General features: G+C 36.6%; 2 protein-coding genes across 4 annotated transcripts; one reads left to right on the top strand and one right to left on the bottom strand.

Annotated features, from left to right (window-relative positions):
• The first annotated feature begins 270 nt into the window (after positions 1-270).
• LOC122005079 (nuclear pore complex protein NUP155-like) lies at positions 271-3,126 on the top strand. Of its 3 annotated transcripts, none has more exons than XR_006118315.1 (4): positions 271-554; positions 1,695-1,866; positions 1,963-2,285; positions 2,706-3,126. XR_006118315.1 is itself a non-coding variant. In XM_042559991.1 (4 exons), the coding sequence occupies exons 1-3, from the start codon at positions 447-449 to the stop codon at positions 2,173-2,175; spliced, it is 465 nt and encodes a 154-aa protein (XP_042415925.1). In that variant the 5' UTR covers positions 271-446; the 3' UTR covers positions 2,176-2,285; positions 2,831-3,126. The 3 variants fall into 3 exon arrangements, 2 of the variants coding, with proteins under 2 accessions (XP_042415925.1, XP_042415923.1); XM_042559991.1 differs by having other exon boundaries at positions 1,723-1,866; positions 2,831-3,126; XM_042559989.1 differs by having other exon boundaries at positions 1,723-1,866.
• An 8,497-nt stretch (positions 3,127-11,623) lies between these two features.
• Positions 11,624-13,924, bottom strand: LOC122005078 (glycosylinositol phosphorylceramide mannosyl transferase 1-like). The gene is made up of 5 exons (XM_042559988.1): positions 13,634-13,924; positions 12,357-12,756; positions 12,104-12,270; positions 11,931-12,001; positions 11,624-11,842 (listed from the first exon to the last, which is right to left on the bottom strand). Exons 1-5 carry the CDS (start codon positions 13,855-13,857, stop codon positions 11,682-11,684), a joined length of 1,023 nt encoding a protein of 340 aa, XP_042415922.1. The 5' UTR covers positions 13,858-13,924; the 3' UTR covers positions 11,624-11,681.
• Between the last annotated feature and the right edge of the window lie 2,703 nt (positions 13,925-16,627).

Here is a 16,627-nt window from a genome sequence, read left to right as displayed (position 1 = left end):
TTTTAATAAATTAACTGCTCATATTCTCTTTTAACAAAATTATAAATCAAATTAAATATCATTTAAAAACAAATCTAACAAATTATTAAATAATTAATATTTTAATTTATTTTAATAAATTAACTGTTGATATTCCCTTTTAACAACATTATAAATCAAAATAAATATCATTTAAAAATAAATCAAATAAATTATTAAATAATTCTTATTTTATTTTATTTTATTTTAATGCATTAAAGCCCCATGCTTTTGAGATAGCATTGCGGATCCCATTCCTCACCCCTACTACCTCAAACCAAACGCCCACAAGTTGCTCTCACAGGTAATCCGTCGCGGTGTTTCTATCGTAACATAGGGCTTGCGGCAGCTGCGCGACCCTCCGACGATCGCGTAATGGCATGGGGGCGACGAAACCGTGGGACTGGATGTAGCCTCCGCCGGCCTCCATGTCACCGAGCGCATCGGCAGGGACGTCGCCGGCCGCCTCGACCTCGAGGAGGCTATCGAAGCCTCGCTCTATGCTAGCCTCCCCCTACTCCACCCTCCCCAAAGAGGTACCTCGCTCTCTGTTGGGAATCTAATTGTTGCAGAATGGTTGTTAATTCTGAATGAAGTTGATCACGATAAATATGATAATGTTCACCGAATTTTGAATTAGGAACTCCTGTTCTTATAGGAGAAAAGGAAATTTTGGAGAAGTATATTTAGGTTGCTTCTGTTAGAAAGGTATACACTTGGTTAGTGCTTTTTTTACTTTCCAGATTTCCAATCATGGACTTCACTTCTGTCGAGTTGCAGTTTGTAGATTCACTGATATTACTACTATGACAATCCAGGTAAGACTAACACAAGAGGAAACACTTTGCTACTGTTAATAACAATTAGATTTTTTTACTATCCACACCTAGGCCTTTCTCATTGGTACACAACTGGAGCAGACCAGGATGGCATTGAAACTGATGTTTTTGATGATTGGCCTTTTTTTTTAATCTGTCATTCGGCTAAGAAGGAAAGGAGTACTATCTTGAAAATGTTGGTTTTCCTATAAAATAAGTGCTCTTGCATTAATGAAAAAGAAACTCTTGATCCAAAAGTATTTGTTGTATGCATAAAATCCTATTTACAAATTATTTAAACTGACTTTTGGTTAATTTAGTGATCTTGGGCCGATGCTGGTTGTTTAATTTTTCCAATTAGATAAACTAGGAGGAAGATACTTGAATGGAAAATGACAATGAGTTATTCTGATCTCAGGAATGAAATTATCTGTAAATAAGATTGATTCAAACAAAAAACTAAATCTATGACTCAACATACTTAAAACCCTTCTTGCATAGTGCATCTAAGTAGTTAACATAATGTTGAAGCGATATTTTTATCTACAAAGTACACATTTCTGTAATTATCAATATCTTTGATCCATTAATTTGTTCCTTCGATGGAGTCTTCGTGGAACATCTTCCTCTTTCTTTAGGGCTTTGCTCTCCGACCGACTATAAAACTGAAAGTGATAGTTGGTTAATATAGTATATAAATATCTAACGAAGAAACATTAATGTTCAATTAAGATAATGATTTAGTAATATTAGTGTAGGACGAAAGTGATCTTCAAAAAGTGAATCTGGTATCCTTTATTTTGAAATTTTTTTTAATGAAGGTATTTTTAGTCTTCTCATGTTTCTGATAATGCTCAGATATGCTTGGAAATGCACAACTTTTCAGATTATTCTGTGTGAAGCTTTTTCTAGAGGTGGAGTTGCAGAAGCATGTTCTGTAGTAAAGAGGGTCGGTTCAAATATCTATACTGGAGTGGAGGGTCGCTTGTCTTTAGAGATTATTTATCTTCATCTTGAAATGGCTGCTTCGGTAAAATTTGTGTTCTTACCCCAATTGTTCTTTATTAAAGTTCAACTTTTCTGTTAATATTTGTATATCTATTAATTTTCTGTTTTACTTGTCTAGCAATGTATGAATATTCTACAAACAAGCCTCATCATACGTGCTAGAGCCCTTCTTGCTGCTTGTAAGGTTGAACCAAAGCCTGTATTAAGCACATATGATCAGCTTTTATCATATGGAGCTATTTTACCTTTGCCAAAGCTGAAACTTCGCTGTCTGAGATCTGTTCTTGCTGTACTCTGTGAGTGGGTTGGGTCTGTATTTGCACATACATAATGGACCACAGCTGTTGGCGCTTCTCCAATCCTTGGTGGATTACTCTTGTTACAACAGACAGCAATCATCAACCAAGGAGCTCGAGATAAGATAACCAGTTTAGCAAATGGGTAAGTTTTTTGTTTTTTTGGAAGCAGTAGAATTACATTTATTCCAATCTTTTTATGTTAGTAGTTTATTTATTGTGACTTATAGTTGGTTAATAAAAACTTTCAAAGTGTCTATTGAAAAAGGTTAATAAGCAAACCCCAGTGCACTTGTTTTTTAATATTAATCTATACGGGTTTACTTGTTGTCGCTTAGGGTCTTAATAGAATGGACTTATTCTAGGATAGTACTTCAGAGAGCTTGCCAGTATTGATGATATGTTTCTCTGAACTCCTTGTGCTCGACAGCCAAGGATAATAAAGGCTACACTCAGTTTTCACTAATTGCATATATCCCTTCTCCACTTGGCATTTGATGGAATCCATTTTACTTGTTTTTTCAAAGTTTTTTTATTTTTAGTAATCTTCAACTTGCGATGACAGGCATACGGTCTCGTTACGTGAAGGGTTTAGGTCCATTACCTAAACTATCTGTAGTGGGTGGTTCTAGAGCCACAAACATCAGTTCAAAACATCATGATGATTATGAAAAATTTGCAACTATGCAGAAAACAATCGATGAACAGAATCTGACTATACGTGAGCAACATCAAAAATTTGAAGCATTATTGCACCAACTTCAACAGGTCATTCCTAGCTTCTCATTCCAACCTCCACCAACATGCTCTTCAATTCGACCTCCTCCACCACCTCCCTCGCCTCCAGCATCAACTATGTAGTTTTTTATTTTGCAAGATTATGTAATGCGCATTTTACTACTCATGTTCTTTTGGATAATATTTGACTAATTGTGTTCATGTTTTAAAAATATTTGACTAATTAATAGTAAATTGCACTTTTATGATGTCTTTTAGACACATTATAATGTTGTGACTGAATGAGCAATATATTTTGTAATGCATAGATTGCGTCACAAATAATTAAAGAAAAATATATAGCAAAAATATATTTCGCGACGCATTTCATGTGTCATGACATGTTAGAACCTTTTCGCGATGCATAAAAGAAGGTGTCGGCAATATTAGTGTTGCGAAATGACATCACCTTTGGCGACGTCATTTGGCGACATAATAAAAGAAGGTGTCGCCAATGTTTGCGTCGCGAAATGTTGTAACCTTTGGTGACGCGTACCTTAGTGCGTCGCCAAAGATCATATTGACATTTGCATACGAACCAATTGCGACGCATGCTAGCGACGCATGTTTGCGTCACAAAATGTTCTGCGACGCATTTTACGTACATATGGCGACGCTAAAATACATCGTTAAAAGTCCGAATTCTTGGTTTAGATAAGATTTTATTAGTGTCTTGCTATTTTATTTCTTAGTTTAATTGTGTTGATGAAACTCATAGCGTAGAGTAACAATGCATTGTGGATTAATTGTTGGCACATAGTTAGATTTCATTCAAGCATTAGATTAGTTTCCTACTTGTTTTATTTTTCATTTGTTGGATTTAGAACTACAAAAATCAAACAACCCCCATTTCCATGTTAAAAATCCCAAAATATGAATAACAAACAATCTTAGATTATCATCGTATCGATGCATTCATTGGGAGACGACTTGAGTCATTTCTATACTTCATTAGTATAGTTAGAGGTGTTTGGAACTTAAATTCTTTTGATATTGTTTCATGACAAAAATAATTTTATCACTCATCAGTCGACTGATGTCAGCAGTTGAGTCTAACAACCGAATCAATTTACTTTTGTTCAGTTTCTAAAGCCACCAGTCAACTGATCAAACACATTAGTAAACTGATATCTTAGTTTTATAAACATAGATCTCTAAATGAGCTCTATTTCGCAATAAAATTTGCCTCATTTTGATATCCGAGTTAAAAGTTATATCCTTCAGAAGTTTGCTCTATCGAAACTTCCTCGTTGCCTAGCATCCGATCAACCTCGACCTACTGGGACTTCACGCCTCATCGCTAAGTGTCCAGTCACCTATGAGCCACTTAGGCTTTCCATCTCATATCAAGTGTCCAATTCTCCATGATCCACTTGTATTTTCTGTTGTCAACTTTCCATTAGACTTTAGATCACCAAGTGTCCAATCCTCCATGACTTACTTGGACTTTTCTCTTACCAACTTTGCATTGAACTTTTGATCACCAAGTATCTAATCCTCCATGATCCACTTAGACTTTTTTCTTACCAAATTTTCATTGGACTTCCGATTACCAAGTGTTTGGTTATCTATAACCCACTTGGACTTTTCTTTTGCTAACTTTCTGTTAGACTTCGGATCACCAAGTGTCTAGTTCTCCGTGATCCACTTGGACTGTTCTCTTGTAGTCAAGTGTCCAGTCACTGTGACCTACTTGACTTTTTACTAACATATTATCAAATATAGAAACTCAAACTCGAGTCAATCCGAGCTTAGTCAACCTGGTCAACCTTGACCTGATGTCGATAAACACCAACATGTATGTAGGTTGATACTTTACAGAGATGCCCCACTTGTTGGGTGGTATTTCGCAAAACACACAAAAGGAATGATGACATCTTTGTCAATACTCGATCAAAGACCATAGAAGTAAGAATTTAAATTTTATTACCGCTCATATTTAACAATTACCAGCTTTATTTATTATATATTAGATATTAATAATATTTTTTTACATAGGATAAAATCATTAATCGAGTTGCTGAGGTGTCTCAACCTATTATAGAGGAAGGGGAGTTACAAACTCCATCAGACAATGTAATAAATAAGATCTATTATAACATTGTCGGTGGAAGAAAAAAAACTCTTTATATTACCTTAGCTCCCAGACGAAAGTAGCATATGATTGTGTGATGACTCCTAGTCTCAGGGGTTGCCTAGCTTCTTTATATAATGAAGTACAATCGTTACAAAAACAGAGTCAAGATTTAAGGGATCAGGTCACATCATTAAAGTAGTCTCGAAATAGTAATGAGAAATCGATGGAAAATCAGGTCAAGACATTAGTAGAGCGGCAAATGTAAGAATTCATAGATCGATGGACTATAAATTTTCCAATGCCACATGGTTTTAACTCACAGGATACTCAAGATCCGAATGCTACTGAAGAGTAGTTCTTCTGAGGTGTGTTTACCTTCAACTTCATTTTTTTGTTTATCACTTATAAAGTATGGAAAATAATTTTTTTAATTGTGATATTATATATATGCATCTCAAATTGTATTACTTTTTTATAGTTCTAATTGTATTACATCTTTTCAGGAATAATGTAATAAAAGATTAGCACTTAGAAGAATTAGATTTGACTCTATATTATATCATTAAGGTATGCATTCTTTTAAATCATGTTAAACTTGTGTTGATCAATTTTTTATTCTGCTAAGAAGTTTAACTTTACAAAAAAAATGATGAACTAAGTAACACAGAACCTGGGGTGACTGGCTCAACCCCACGAAAATTTTCAACTGACCGCTAGGGTAAATCAAAAAGTGCTCGCGGCAGGTGGCCTAGCATCCCATGGTTGCATGCCCATTTGGAGGAAAAAATCCTACAAATACACCGTAACTGGAGATCAAATCACGGGTGCTTGGGTGACAACTTAGCGCCTTCCGCTATACTATAGCCCTAGGAGCATGATACATAGTTTAACTTTAGATTCATATATATGTAGTTAATTGTGATATTAACTTTCCTCTTGCTCGGGCTCCTCCTTTCCTCAAGTCCTCCATTCTCGTATTGGTTTGTGGATCTGAAACGGTAACACAAATTAGAGGTTGGCTCCTCCAGTCTAACTCCTTCGACGCTTAAGTTAGTAATTTATCAAGAAAGAAGGAAAGAAGAATAAGAAGAACTTGAAGAAGAAAGAACAGTCTCCACTAGCTAGAAGACGACCATCATACCTAGGAGTTATCGTTTAATGTGTTTATATAACTGTCAGAAAGGGAATCTCCACATCATCCGTCTTCATCCCTCTCCACTTTTTCATAAAGTTGCTCTATGGAACACAGAGTTATTACTCAACTATACTTTGTAAGATTGCTCACTCTATGGAACACAGAATTTTTGCTCAGCGCATCCTTTGTAAGATTGCTCTTGTGGAACGCTGCGTTATTATTGCTCAGCTATCCATTGTAAGATTGCTCTGTGGAACACAGAGTTATTGCTCGGTGCATCCTTTATAAGATTGTTGATGCAGGAGAGAATCCAAAATTGGAGTTTTTTAAAGTAGTTATCCATTAATTAAGTTTAGTTTAGTTTTTATATTTAATTTTGTCCTAAATCTTAGGAACCGAGTCTTGATAGTTAATTTATCATAAAACTTAGGGAATAAGTCTAGTTGATTATTTTTTTATTTAGATTTATTTTGAGGGTTTTAAGAGATATATAAACCTATATATGCTTAAATAATGTTTATGGATAAGTTATTTTGATATTGAATCAATTGGTTTCGCTTAAGTCACGTTACAGCTACATCTATTTTGTTCTTTATTTTTCGCTCTTATTTTCTCAAGAAGGTTTTTTTTTAATCTATCTTGAACTACTTCTTATTTCGGCATTTCTCTCTTGTTTCTTCTTAATCCCTTTGTAACTTCACGTCCTAGAATAATCTATATTCTGCTTTGCGTCAGTTGGTATCAGAGCTCATTAAGATCCAATGGAGGGTCGTCGTGGACGTGGTCATAATCGTGACAGGCAGGTTCCAATTGAGGAAGCCTCACTTTGTGGTCGTAGCACCCAAGACGAGATTCAGTATCTACATAGACAAGTCACAAAGTTATCTCAATGTCTAGCGACACGAGAACGTAAATATCGTAAATTCCTTTATTCACCTTTTGAAAAATCTCTAATTTCCAATCGAGAAGAGTTGTCCAAGTACAATTTTGGTTTCGAGAAATACGGGTTCAACCACCCCACCACCTACAACTTCGAGAGAACACCAACTCCCTAGTGCCTCTACGCCCCCTCTTCCTCTCACGGCGACAGAGACAACCATGAGGATGCGGACCTCAACAACATCGAGTATGACCAGTTCTACTCTCTCAATCATCCAATCGTAGGAGGTAGCGAAGACGACGACGAGATCAAATTATTCGGTGATCCAATTTATGACGAAGACGAGATTGAAACACTAGGCGAACCGATATTTGATGATGAAGTTGACAAGGTACTCTATGGTGATGACCATGAGATTTTGGTCTTATTTGAAGATGCAGTTTGTGCCGTATCGGAAGACAATGCGAAGAAAAGGGAGACTATGGATGTTGAAGACATTATTTTGAACTCGAGGATGAGCTCTTTTCAACCTTGGGCATCTGATGCAGGAGCATCCAGTGACACAATCATCTCGTACCATCCAACATGGCTATGTTCCCCTTGGAGTTGCTATGAGAAGAAAATAAGGCTACCAACTTTCCTTTTGAATCTAGAAGAAGGACGATCGAGGTCACTTACATGGAAGATGATGAGTTCATGGTCTTCTGACATGGTTGCACTTTATTCGGAGTATGGACGAGATGGAATCCCTTCAGATTTGGTAACTAATAACTCTACACTACTTTCTATGTCCAGATTTTTGAACAAGATGAAGCATGAAGACATGGTCTATACTTTGCTTCCTTACAAAAGCGATAAAATAGACCTAGACTTGGATCTACCAGCTGAGGTGCAACAACTCCTATCTGATTTTGCTAATTTGATGGCTGAAGACCTTCCTTCGAGACTTTCCTTTAGGAGAGACATTCAACTCCAGATTAATCTTGTTCAGGGGTCAAGCTTACCTAACCGGCCGACATACCGTTTTAGCCCTAAGGATGCTGAAAAACTACAACGATAAGTTGTGGAGCTATTGAGACAAGGTTATACTCGTGAGAGTATAAGCCCTTGTGCAGTCCCTTCCCTACTCGTGCCAAAGAAAGGCGGTTCGTGGTGCATGTGTATTGATAGTATAGTCATTACCACAATCACGGTGAAGTATATATTTTCGATTCCTCGCTTAGATGACATGTTGGATCAACTTTCCAGTTCAAAGATCTTCTCCAAGATTGATCTTAGGAGTGGATACCACCAGATTCGAATTAAGCCCAGAGATAAATGGAAGACCGCCTTCAAGACACAACATGGGTTGTACGAGTGGATGATCATGCCTTTTGGACTATCCAATGCACCCAACATGTTCATGAGATTCATGCATCAAGTCTTACGACCTTTCATGGGAAGATTGGTAGTTGTATACTTGGACAACATCCTCATTTATAGCCCGACACAAGCTTTGCACCTTGATCACCTTCGCACTATTTTTGAGAAGCTATAGGCGGAACACTTGTTCATCAACAACAAGAAGTGTTCTTTCTTCACAACCTCAGTTTTGCTTCTTGGATTTATAGTGTCTACCGATGGTGTTCATGCAGATCCATCAAAGATAGATGCAGTTTTCGAGTGGCCGCAGCCAAAAACCATTCACGACATCCGAAATTTTCAAGGATTTGCCTCTTTTTATTGTCGATTCATCTAGAATTTCAGCACCTTAATTACTCTTATCACTGAGAATCTCAAGGGGCAGGGGTTCAAGTTGACTGAAGTGACTACAACTAGTTTTCAATTGATGAAGGAAAAGATGATCGAAGCACCCATTCTAGCACTTCCAGAGTTCACATTCACGCTGAAGCATCAATCCAAGAGTCTCAATTGTGTTGCAGATACTCTAAGCTGTCATTCTTCCCTGCTTACTACCATGAGCATTATGGTTGTTGGGTTTGAATCTTTCTTAGATATACAACACATTATCAGTGAATTACATAACGAATGACACTTTAACTGAGATAAGACATTAGCCCTCATCTCTTCCGACTTCTATTGGACCAAGCTAACTAGTGACGTAGCTCATTTCGTGGGCCATTGCTTTGTTTGTCAACAATCTAAAGGAACCCTCACCAATGCTGATTCTATTCTAGTTACGGTGGACCAATTCTCCAAGATGGCTCACTTTGTGGCGTGCAGAAAAATCATGGATATTGTTCGGATTGCCACCCTCTTCTTCAAAGAGATTGTGCGTTTACAGGGTATTTCTCAAACTATTACTTCAGATCGTGATACTAAATTTGTCAATCAATTTTGGAAGATTTTATGGGAAAAGCTAGGGACGAAGCAAAACTTCAGCAGCGCCTATCACCCTCAGACAGATGGGTCAGACCGAGGTAGTGAATCAGAGCTTAGGAAATCTTCTGAGATGTCTCATAGGAATCAAACTGAAGCAATGGGATCTAGTTTTACCTCAAGTAAAACTCACATACAATAGATCAAAGAACATGACCAGTGGTTTGAGTCCTATTTCGTGTCCCGGACAAACTAACCCCTAGGTTGAGGAGATGGCCAAACATCTTCGAGTTATTCATGAGCAGGTTAAGCAAGCTATTCAAGAAAGTAACACCGAATACAAGATCAAGGCAGATCAGCATCGACGTCCGGTTCTTTTTGACATTGGTGATATGATTTGAGTTGTATTAACTCATGACTGTTTCCCTGTTGGTGAATACAACAAGCTCAAAGATCGAAACATTAGGTCTTGCGAGATACTAGAAAAGATTAATGACAATGCCTACAGGTTGCGACTTCCTAGCCATTTAAAAACTTCTGATGTTTTTAATGTAAAATACCTAAGTCATTGTACTTTGGAGCCGGATACACCCACCCTAAACTCGAGGATGAGTTCTCTTCAACTCCAGGCGACTGATGCAGGAGAGAATCCAAAATTGGGATTTTTTTAAGTAGTTATCCGTTAATTAAATTTAATTTATTTTTTATATTTAATTTTGTCCTAAATCTTAGAAACCGAGTCTTGATAGTTAATTTATCATAAAACTTAGGGAATAAATCTAGTTGATTATTTTTATGTTTAAATTTTTTTTGAGGATTTTGAAAGCTATATAAACCTATGCTTAGATGATGTTTATGGACAAGTTATTTTGATATTGAATCAATTGGCTTCGCTTAAGCCACGTTACGGCTATACCTCTTTTATTCTTTATTTTATTTTCTCAAGAAGGTTTTTTAAAACCTATCTTGAGCTACAATTCTTATTTCGTTATTTCTCTTTTGTTTCTTCTTAATCCCTCTATAACTTCATGTGAATAATCTATATTTTGCTCGACATCAATTGCTCTATGGAACACAGAGTTATTGCTTGGTGCATCCTTCATAAGATTGCTCTATGGAACACAAGGTTATTGCCCAGCTATCCTTTGTAAGATTACTTTGTGGAATGCAGAATTATTGCTCTACAAGCCTTGAGGATATTGCTTGACTATATTTATCCATCCTTCCAGAAAGAAATTTAACTATATTACTCTAGAGAATCCAATACACCTTTCGAGGTAAATCCACTTACCATCAAGTAGGATTGTTTCAAAATAGCAAATAATGTAGTGTACTTTAAATCATGTCTTTGTTTTTTTAAATAACCTATCATTTTATACTTATTGCAAGTTGTGATGATGAGATGTGATGTATTAGTTTTTTAGATTTGAATTGGAATGTAATGAATTTGAATTATATTATTTTTTTAACTATGTATCATTTTAGATTTTATATATATCTTGTACGATGAATTTGATAGTGTGGTTTGAATGTATGGTTTGTGTTTGATGTTGTGTGTATCATGTGTACAGAAATATATTGTGAACGCGTGGTTTGTGGTTTAATAGTATGAATGGATTTGGATTTGAGTATGTTTACTCGATACATTCGAATGTATCATGAATATGAATGTGTTTGAATAAATGTATCATGAATATGAATGCGTTTAAATTTGAATGTGAATGTTATAGATTGTATTGTTGGATGTGAATATGTATTGGTTTAATTTGTTTATGATGTATCGTATCAACAGGATGAAATCTCTTAAAAAGGGGAGACCTATCAGAATATTTTAGAAAATTAGCGACGGAATTATTATTTCCGTCGCTAATGTTAATGATGAAGATTAACTTCCGTTGTTAAATTTAGCAATCGAATTTTAATATCGTCGCTAAGCTAATTATAGACGGAAATAAATATCAATCGTTAAAATAAGTCTATGACTGAAATTGGTGCAATCAAAATATTCAATCGCTAATCAATCGATAAGATAGCGACCGATTAACGATTGAACTATTCGATCACTATTCGGTGTTATGTATGGAATTTATGATGTTTGACCATAAAAAAAATTATAGAGAAAATAATAGAATTTTATATTTTAACGTGACATATTGGGGACTTAAAAAAAAAGTTAATTTGGAATTTTAACCGTGTGTAACTTATTAAACAAAAGCAATAGGAGAAACTCTCTTCAATACTTTCACCCAAACTGTAGGCAATATATTTCCTTTTTTCCTAAAAAAAATCATAGAATAAGATAAAAAATATATATATATAATCCTAAAACCAATACAGCAATCGACCATATACATCACCAAAGCCAACTATGCCTACTATCTATAACCTTCATATTTGTTGCAACCAAAGGCATCTCCCCATACAAGTTAGTAAACAAATTGAGGCAATGAGTTCTTTTGTCGCTATGTCCTCCCAAACTACTAATCCCACTCGATCCGATCTCAAAGATTCTCCCTGCAAGAGCCCAGATCTATCCATTAAGTCCTGTAATAATTAAATAAATAAACAAATCATTCTATCATGCATCAAACTCGTTCCTCACCTTTCACCCAAATTGGTGGAGCACCTGTTGCGTTTGCGACCAGAAAAGACATCGCAATATCTTCACAGTTTCTGCAAAGTTATCAATCAAAATATTCAACACAAACCTTGTTGGATATATAAGAAAATACAGATTTCTGAGACAGATGCTGAGGAAGATCGTATGTTTGTGACCTGTATTTGGTGACATACTGTCTGATGGATTTAGGCATGTGATTTGTGTAAAGATCAAGGTACTTCTTGTGGAAGAAGGAAGCCTTGGAGAGCACCATGCTGTAAGTGCCCGTCCACCACACCGACCACCACCCTCCGTACTTGTAATACTCTCTGTTGTTGTCTCTCTGCACAAGGGAAATCGAGGATGAGCTGCAGGAACCAAATCTGACAGAAAGCAAATAAAGAAGGGGATCAGTTGGAGAAGCGGTACCGTCTTACTGTCCAGCCAATGCATGCGGGGAACGAAGCCAACCATGGTATTGGGGGCGCTCTGCCACACGCGGAAAGCCAAGTCCATGGAGCTGCAAGGAAAGAGGACGTCGTCGTCAATGGAGAAGACAGCGTCGGTCTTCAAGCCCTTTGTGTCTCTGAACCTGTTGTTCAAACTATCTTCCTCGTTCAGATCGAACTTGAGATCCATCCCCTCGCAGCTCTTGGAATTCTGCTGCGCCACCTGCCACAGCGACTCGCGTAGAGAATCCGAAGGCCGATCCGGCTCGCTCCACACTATGTGAATAGATTCCACGCCGGCGCAGGAAGAATAGTGACTCACAGATTGCTTGAGGAGGTCATTTCTTTTCCACGTGTTGATCAAAACCGTGTAGCCGCTCCTGTAAAATGAAATCAATGATTAATTTAGGAATTTATTTGTGCTCGTATTATATACTAAATTTATTTTTATTATTATTAGAACAAATTTTCTTACACTGCTCTGAAAAACAAGTATAAGTTTGAGAAACTCGTCAGTCTCTGTTTTTTTAACCCTGTTTAGAAATGGAAAAGGAGAGAGAAATGCTTATTAATGACTTTGATCTAAGGGCATCTAAACTTTTGAATGAGATTTTTTATAGCCCTCGTATACCACATCAATACCATATCAAATGTAAAGATATCTAAGAGAACAAAGGTTGATTTAAATCCACGAAAGTAAGAGCTTCTTTGCAGTTTTGGAAATGTTTTGTGTTCATCTCATCTCTTAAATTTGCTAACAGTTTTCTGGATTTTCTGGATGAGATTATATATAAATCATTAATTAACCTTCTGCTCGGCCATATATGATCTTATGGGAATAAGAATAAATCTAGATAATAATAATAATAAAGGCAAAGCAGGAAAGAAATTAAAAATTAGTTTGCAGAGTATATTAATTAGTAAATTGGTCCAGGACGTAGATTGAACAGCTTGGAAAATGACGAAAACTCCCCACATGCGAATATATGGATCAGAAAAGAGCACATGATTAAATAAATTAGAATTGAAGTTAAAATCCGCAGGATTCACGTATCGAATTAATTAATGCGTTGCTTTATTTTGTTCGACGGATCACGCGAGAAGGACGACAAAAGCATTTATGATCATAAAGATAGATCGAAGAAAGTGGCAAAACAATGAGACTTTCTGTAACTAAAGATTAACTAAGAATAAAAAATGATTATAACTATCAAATTAAGTCCAGGAGCGATCGCAGTTTAGGAGGCTAGAGCGAACCCGGAAGGCGTCGACGACGACGTTTCGTAGCGAAGGAGTCGGCGCCACCGGCCTGCGCCGACGAGGAGGAGGAGGAGGAGGAAGAGGAGGAAGATGATCCAGGAGGGGAGCAGCCGGAACTTTGGATGCCGGAACTTGAGGGGAGTTCTCCGGCCGCCAGTGGTGGAGGCGAACAGGGGACTGCCTCCGCCGCCGCTCCCGGCGCCGTTACCACCTCCTCTCATCGACAAGAAAGTTGGAAGATGTTGATGTGGAATAGAAAGGACGAGATAGCTAGATTCGACGCTACGCGGTTTTTATAATTTGTTCGGGTTTAAGCCGCTGCTTGCATCCGCCATTTTTCTCGCCTTTAGTCGGTCGCCACCACTGGAGGTCAATATAATTTATTCTATTCTATTCTATTTAATTCTTGTCTATCGATTATTTATTTATAAATGGACTTTTAAAATCGATATCGAAAGATTTTCCGATAGAATTAAATGACAAAATTCCCAAAGGTCTAAAAAAATTATATAAAATTAGTCGATGAGTTGTTGAAATTACAATAAAAAATATTTTTAATTAATCTTTCATACAAATTCAATCATAAATATAATACATTTTCTCCACTACTCTTTCCTTATCCGTGCCCGAGTGAATTGAATCATATCCGACCGCTTAGAGTAACCGGTGTATTCTTATTTTATCTAGATGGGAAGGAATAAAATAATAATAAAGAAATATTCAAACGTAGGAAAAAGGAGGAAGACCTTGCTTGGGGAGTTAGAAATCCACATTACCGTACAAATTTGAGCGGGTCAAACAAATTTGAAATCAGATGAAAAAAAGGAAATTAATTATTTACGACCAGAATTTTAGTCAGAGAAAGTGAGATGTCTTTCCAAAAAAACAAAATTGTGGAATCAGATTTGATCGAATCCGGAGGGATGGATCTATCATGTAAAAATTTTCTATCGGTTAGAATCAATCGAGGAGTGTTTGAATGGACGGTCCGAAATTTTAACATTTCGTTATATGTCTCATTTAAAGAAGAAAATTTTATAAATATGTTGATACATGATAAATAAATCTAAGAAATGATCTGATAATTAAAGTCAAGATGACGTGGCAGTTAAAATTAAAGTAACATAACAGTTAAAGTTAAGATAGAAGTGTACCCTCATCTAACCTCGTTGTTTCACCCCGTATCAAAGCTCTTGGATTTAGCTTGCGTAGTGTGTGCTCGGCCAAATAAAAGATCGATCAGGCCTAAAGCACTCAACATCATAAAGCTCTATGTGTGCCCGACTGATAAAAGACTGGCCGGACCTAAAGCCCTTAGCATCATAAAACTCTATGTGCACCCGATCGGATGAAAGACCGATCGGGCCTAAAGCTGCAGGCAACATCATAAATCTCTCCATGTACATGCGGCACAAATCTTTCTGTATATGTCTGAACAGATAAAAGGTTGATTAGATGCAAGGCGATTAACTTCATAAAGCTCCGACCGAAATTAAGAAATTTAGTTATATACTTATTGTTGAATGGATCTTCAATACACATAGTTTATCAGAGGATTACCTAAGCAGATTTAATTTCTAGCATGTTTAACGTATCATATAAATCTTTAACCAGATTTATGACAGCATTCAATAAATAACAGAGCAACTCAATGCAAGGATAAACATAAGGAAGGTCAACCTTGTTAGACAACTTGAGATATATTCAGTAGACAAGTAATAGACAATATTTTAATAATCTATCAAAGTTGTTGGGAATATTCCTTTGGGACCTCTTTCGTAAGCTATCTTATTTTCTATTGGACAATCATTTATGACAACATACTCTTGTAACGACTTCATCAAAGGTCTCAGCCAGAAATGATAAAAGAGATATATCCATGAATCGATAAAAGATTCCTTGGATACTCATTATATAATAAACTAACAAACTCCTACACATGATATCACCTCATAATCATGGAGGTTATGAGAGGTGGTATAACAAGGGATCTTCTTCATTGACAAGCTACGTAATCTATATCATTTGAGCTTTATTCTTGCACGAGCACTTCTCTGTTCTTAATTCATCCATCCAGGATGCCGTACTAACTTGAACGTCGGAAAGCTTTGCCAAGGATCTCTTTCCTTGATTTTTAGTCACTAACTCTTTATTGAATCATCGGCATATACATAGAATCGCAAGAAAACTTCACCGAGAAGAATAAGTCTTCTTTCAATCAACTATCCAGTCATCGTCACCAATATATCATCTCTTTAGCTTCCTAGCAAGATCATATCTTATAATTAATTAAGAATCAGATAATAAATTCTTATAGGATAATTTGACATTCTTTGACTGCACCATAACTCGGGAACTATAGACACGGTCTTCCAATTCGAAGTGAAGGAATTCTGATCGACTTTTCCGCGAACTTGCTGCGGTTAGTGATGAGGCACGCCAATGTTTCTCTTGCATGGCCCCATCTAATTTTCAAGAACCAGTAGTCAGACCGATTCAGGGCCTTTGACCAGTCTTAGTTTGAAAATAATATTGTGGCAATTGAATATAATTTAACTTTAGAAATCTATTTAAATGAATTGATTAGTCTATTTGATAGCACCAGAGATAATGAATATAGTCACTATCGGGCAAGGTTGAATTGATTAAGTACGTAATAGAGTTTTAGATAAAAATAATTTATTGTTTAAGATTTATGGAATATTAATTGAATTTAAATAATCTAATTAAATTTATTTATATGTCAAATGATCTGAGTTGATAATTTCAGGCTGCTAGTAGAGGTTGGTATCTACGCTTTATAGTGACTAAGCGAGTTTACAGCCGGTCGGGTGAGCAGAGAGACCGAGCAAGTTGAAGGGTCGGTCGGGTAGCTTAGCCGAGCGAGCTTGGCGATCGAGTGTCGAGCGAGATCAAGGTCGGTCGGGTAGATAGACCGAGCGAAGCAGCCAAGTGATCGGTCGGGCAGAGTAACAGAGTGACTAACCGAGC

The sequence above is a fragment of the Zingiber officinale genome, chromosome 7B (genome assembly GCF_018446385.1).
Source record: "Zingiber officinale cultivar Zhangliang chromosome 7B, Zo_v1.1, whole genome shotgun sequence".
NCBI lineage: Eukaryota > Viridiplantae > Streptophyta > Magnoliopsida > Zingiberales > Zingiberaceae > Zingiber > Zingiber officinale.
Note: the sequence above shows the minus strand (reverse complement) of the source record. Positions and strands in the feature narration are given on the sequence as shown.

Coding starts and splice junctions, on each gene's coding strand:
- LOC122005078 (XM_042559988.1), bottom strand. CDS start 13,857: ATGAGAGGAGGTGGTAACGGCGCCGGGAGCGGCGGCGGAGGCAGTCCC. Junction 12,271..12,356: donor ATTGGCTGGACAGTAAGACG/GTACCGCTTCTC, acceptor TCCCTTGTGCAG/AGAGACAACAACAGAGAGTA. Junction 11,843..11,930: donor TCCACCAATTTGGGTGAAAG/GTGAGGAACGAG, acceptor GGGCTCTTGCAG/GGAGAATCTTTGAGATCGGA.
- LOC122005079 (XM_042559991.1), top strand. CDS start 447: ATGTCACCGAGCGCATCGGCAGGGACGTCGCCGGCCGCCTCGACCTCG. Junction 555..1,722: donor ACTCCACCCTCCCCAAAGAG/GTACCTCGCTCT, acceptor ACAACTTTTCAG/ATTATTCTGTGTGAAGCTTT. Junction 1,867..1,962: donor ATCTTGAAATGGCTGCTTCG/GTAAAATTTGTG, acceptor TTACTTGTCTAG/CAATGTATGAATATTCTACA.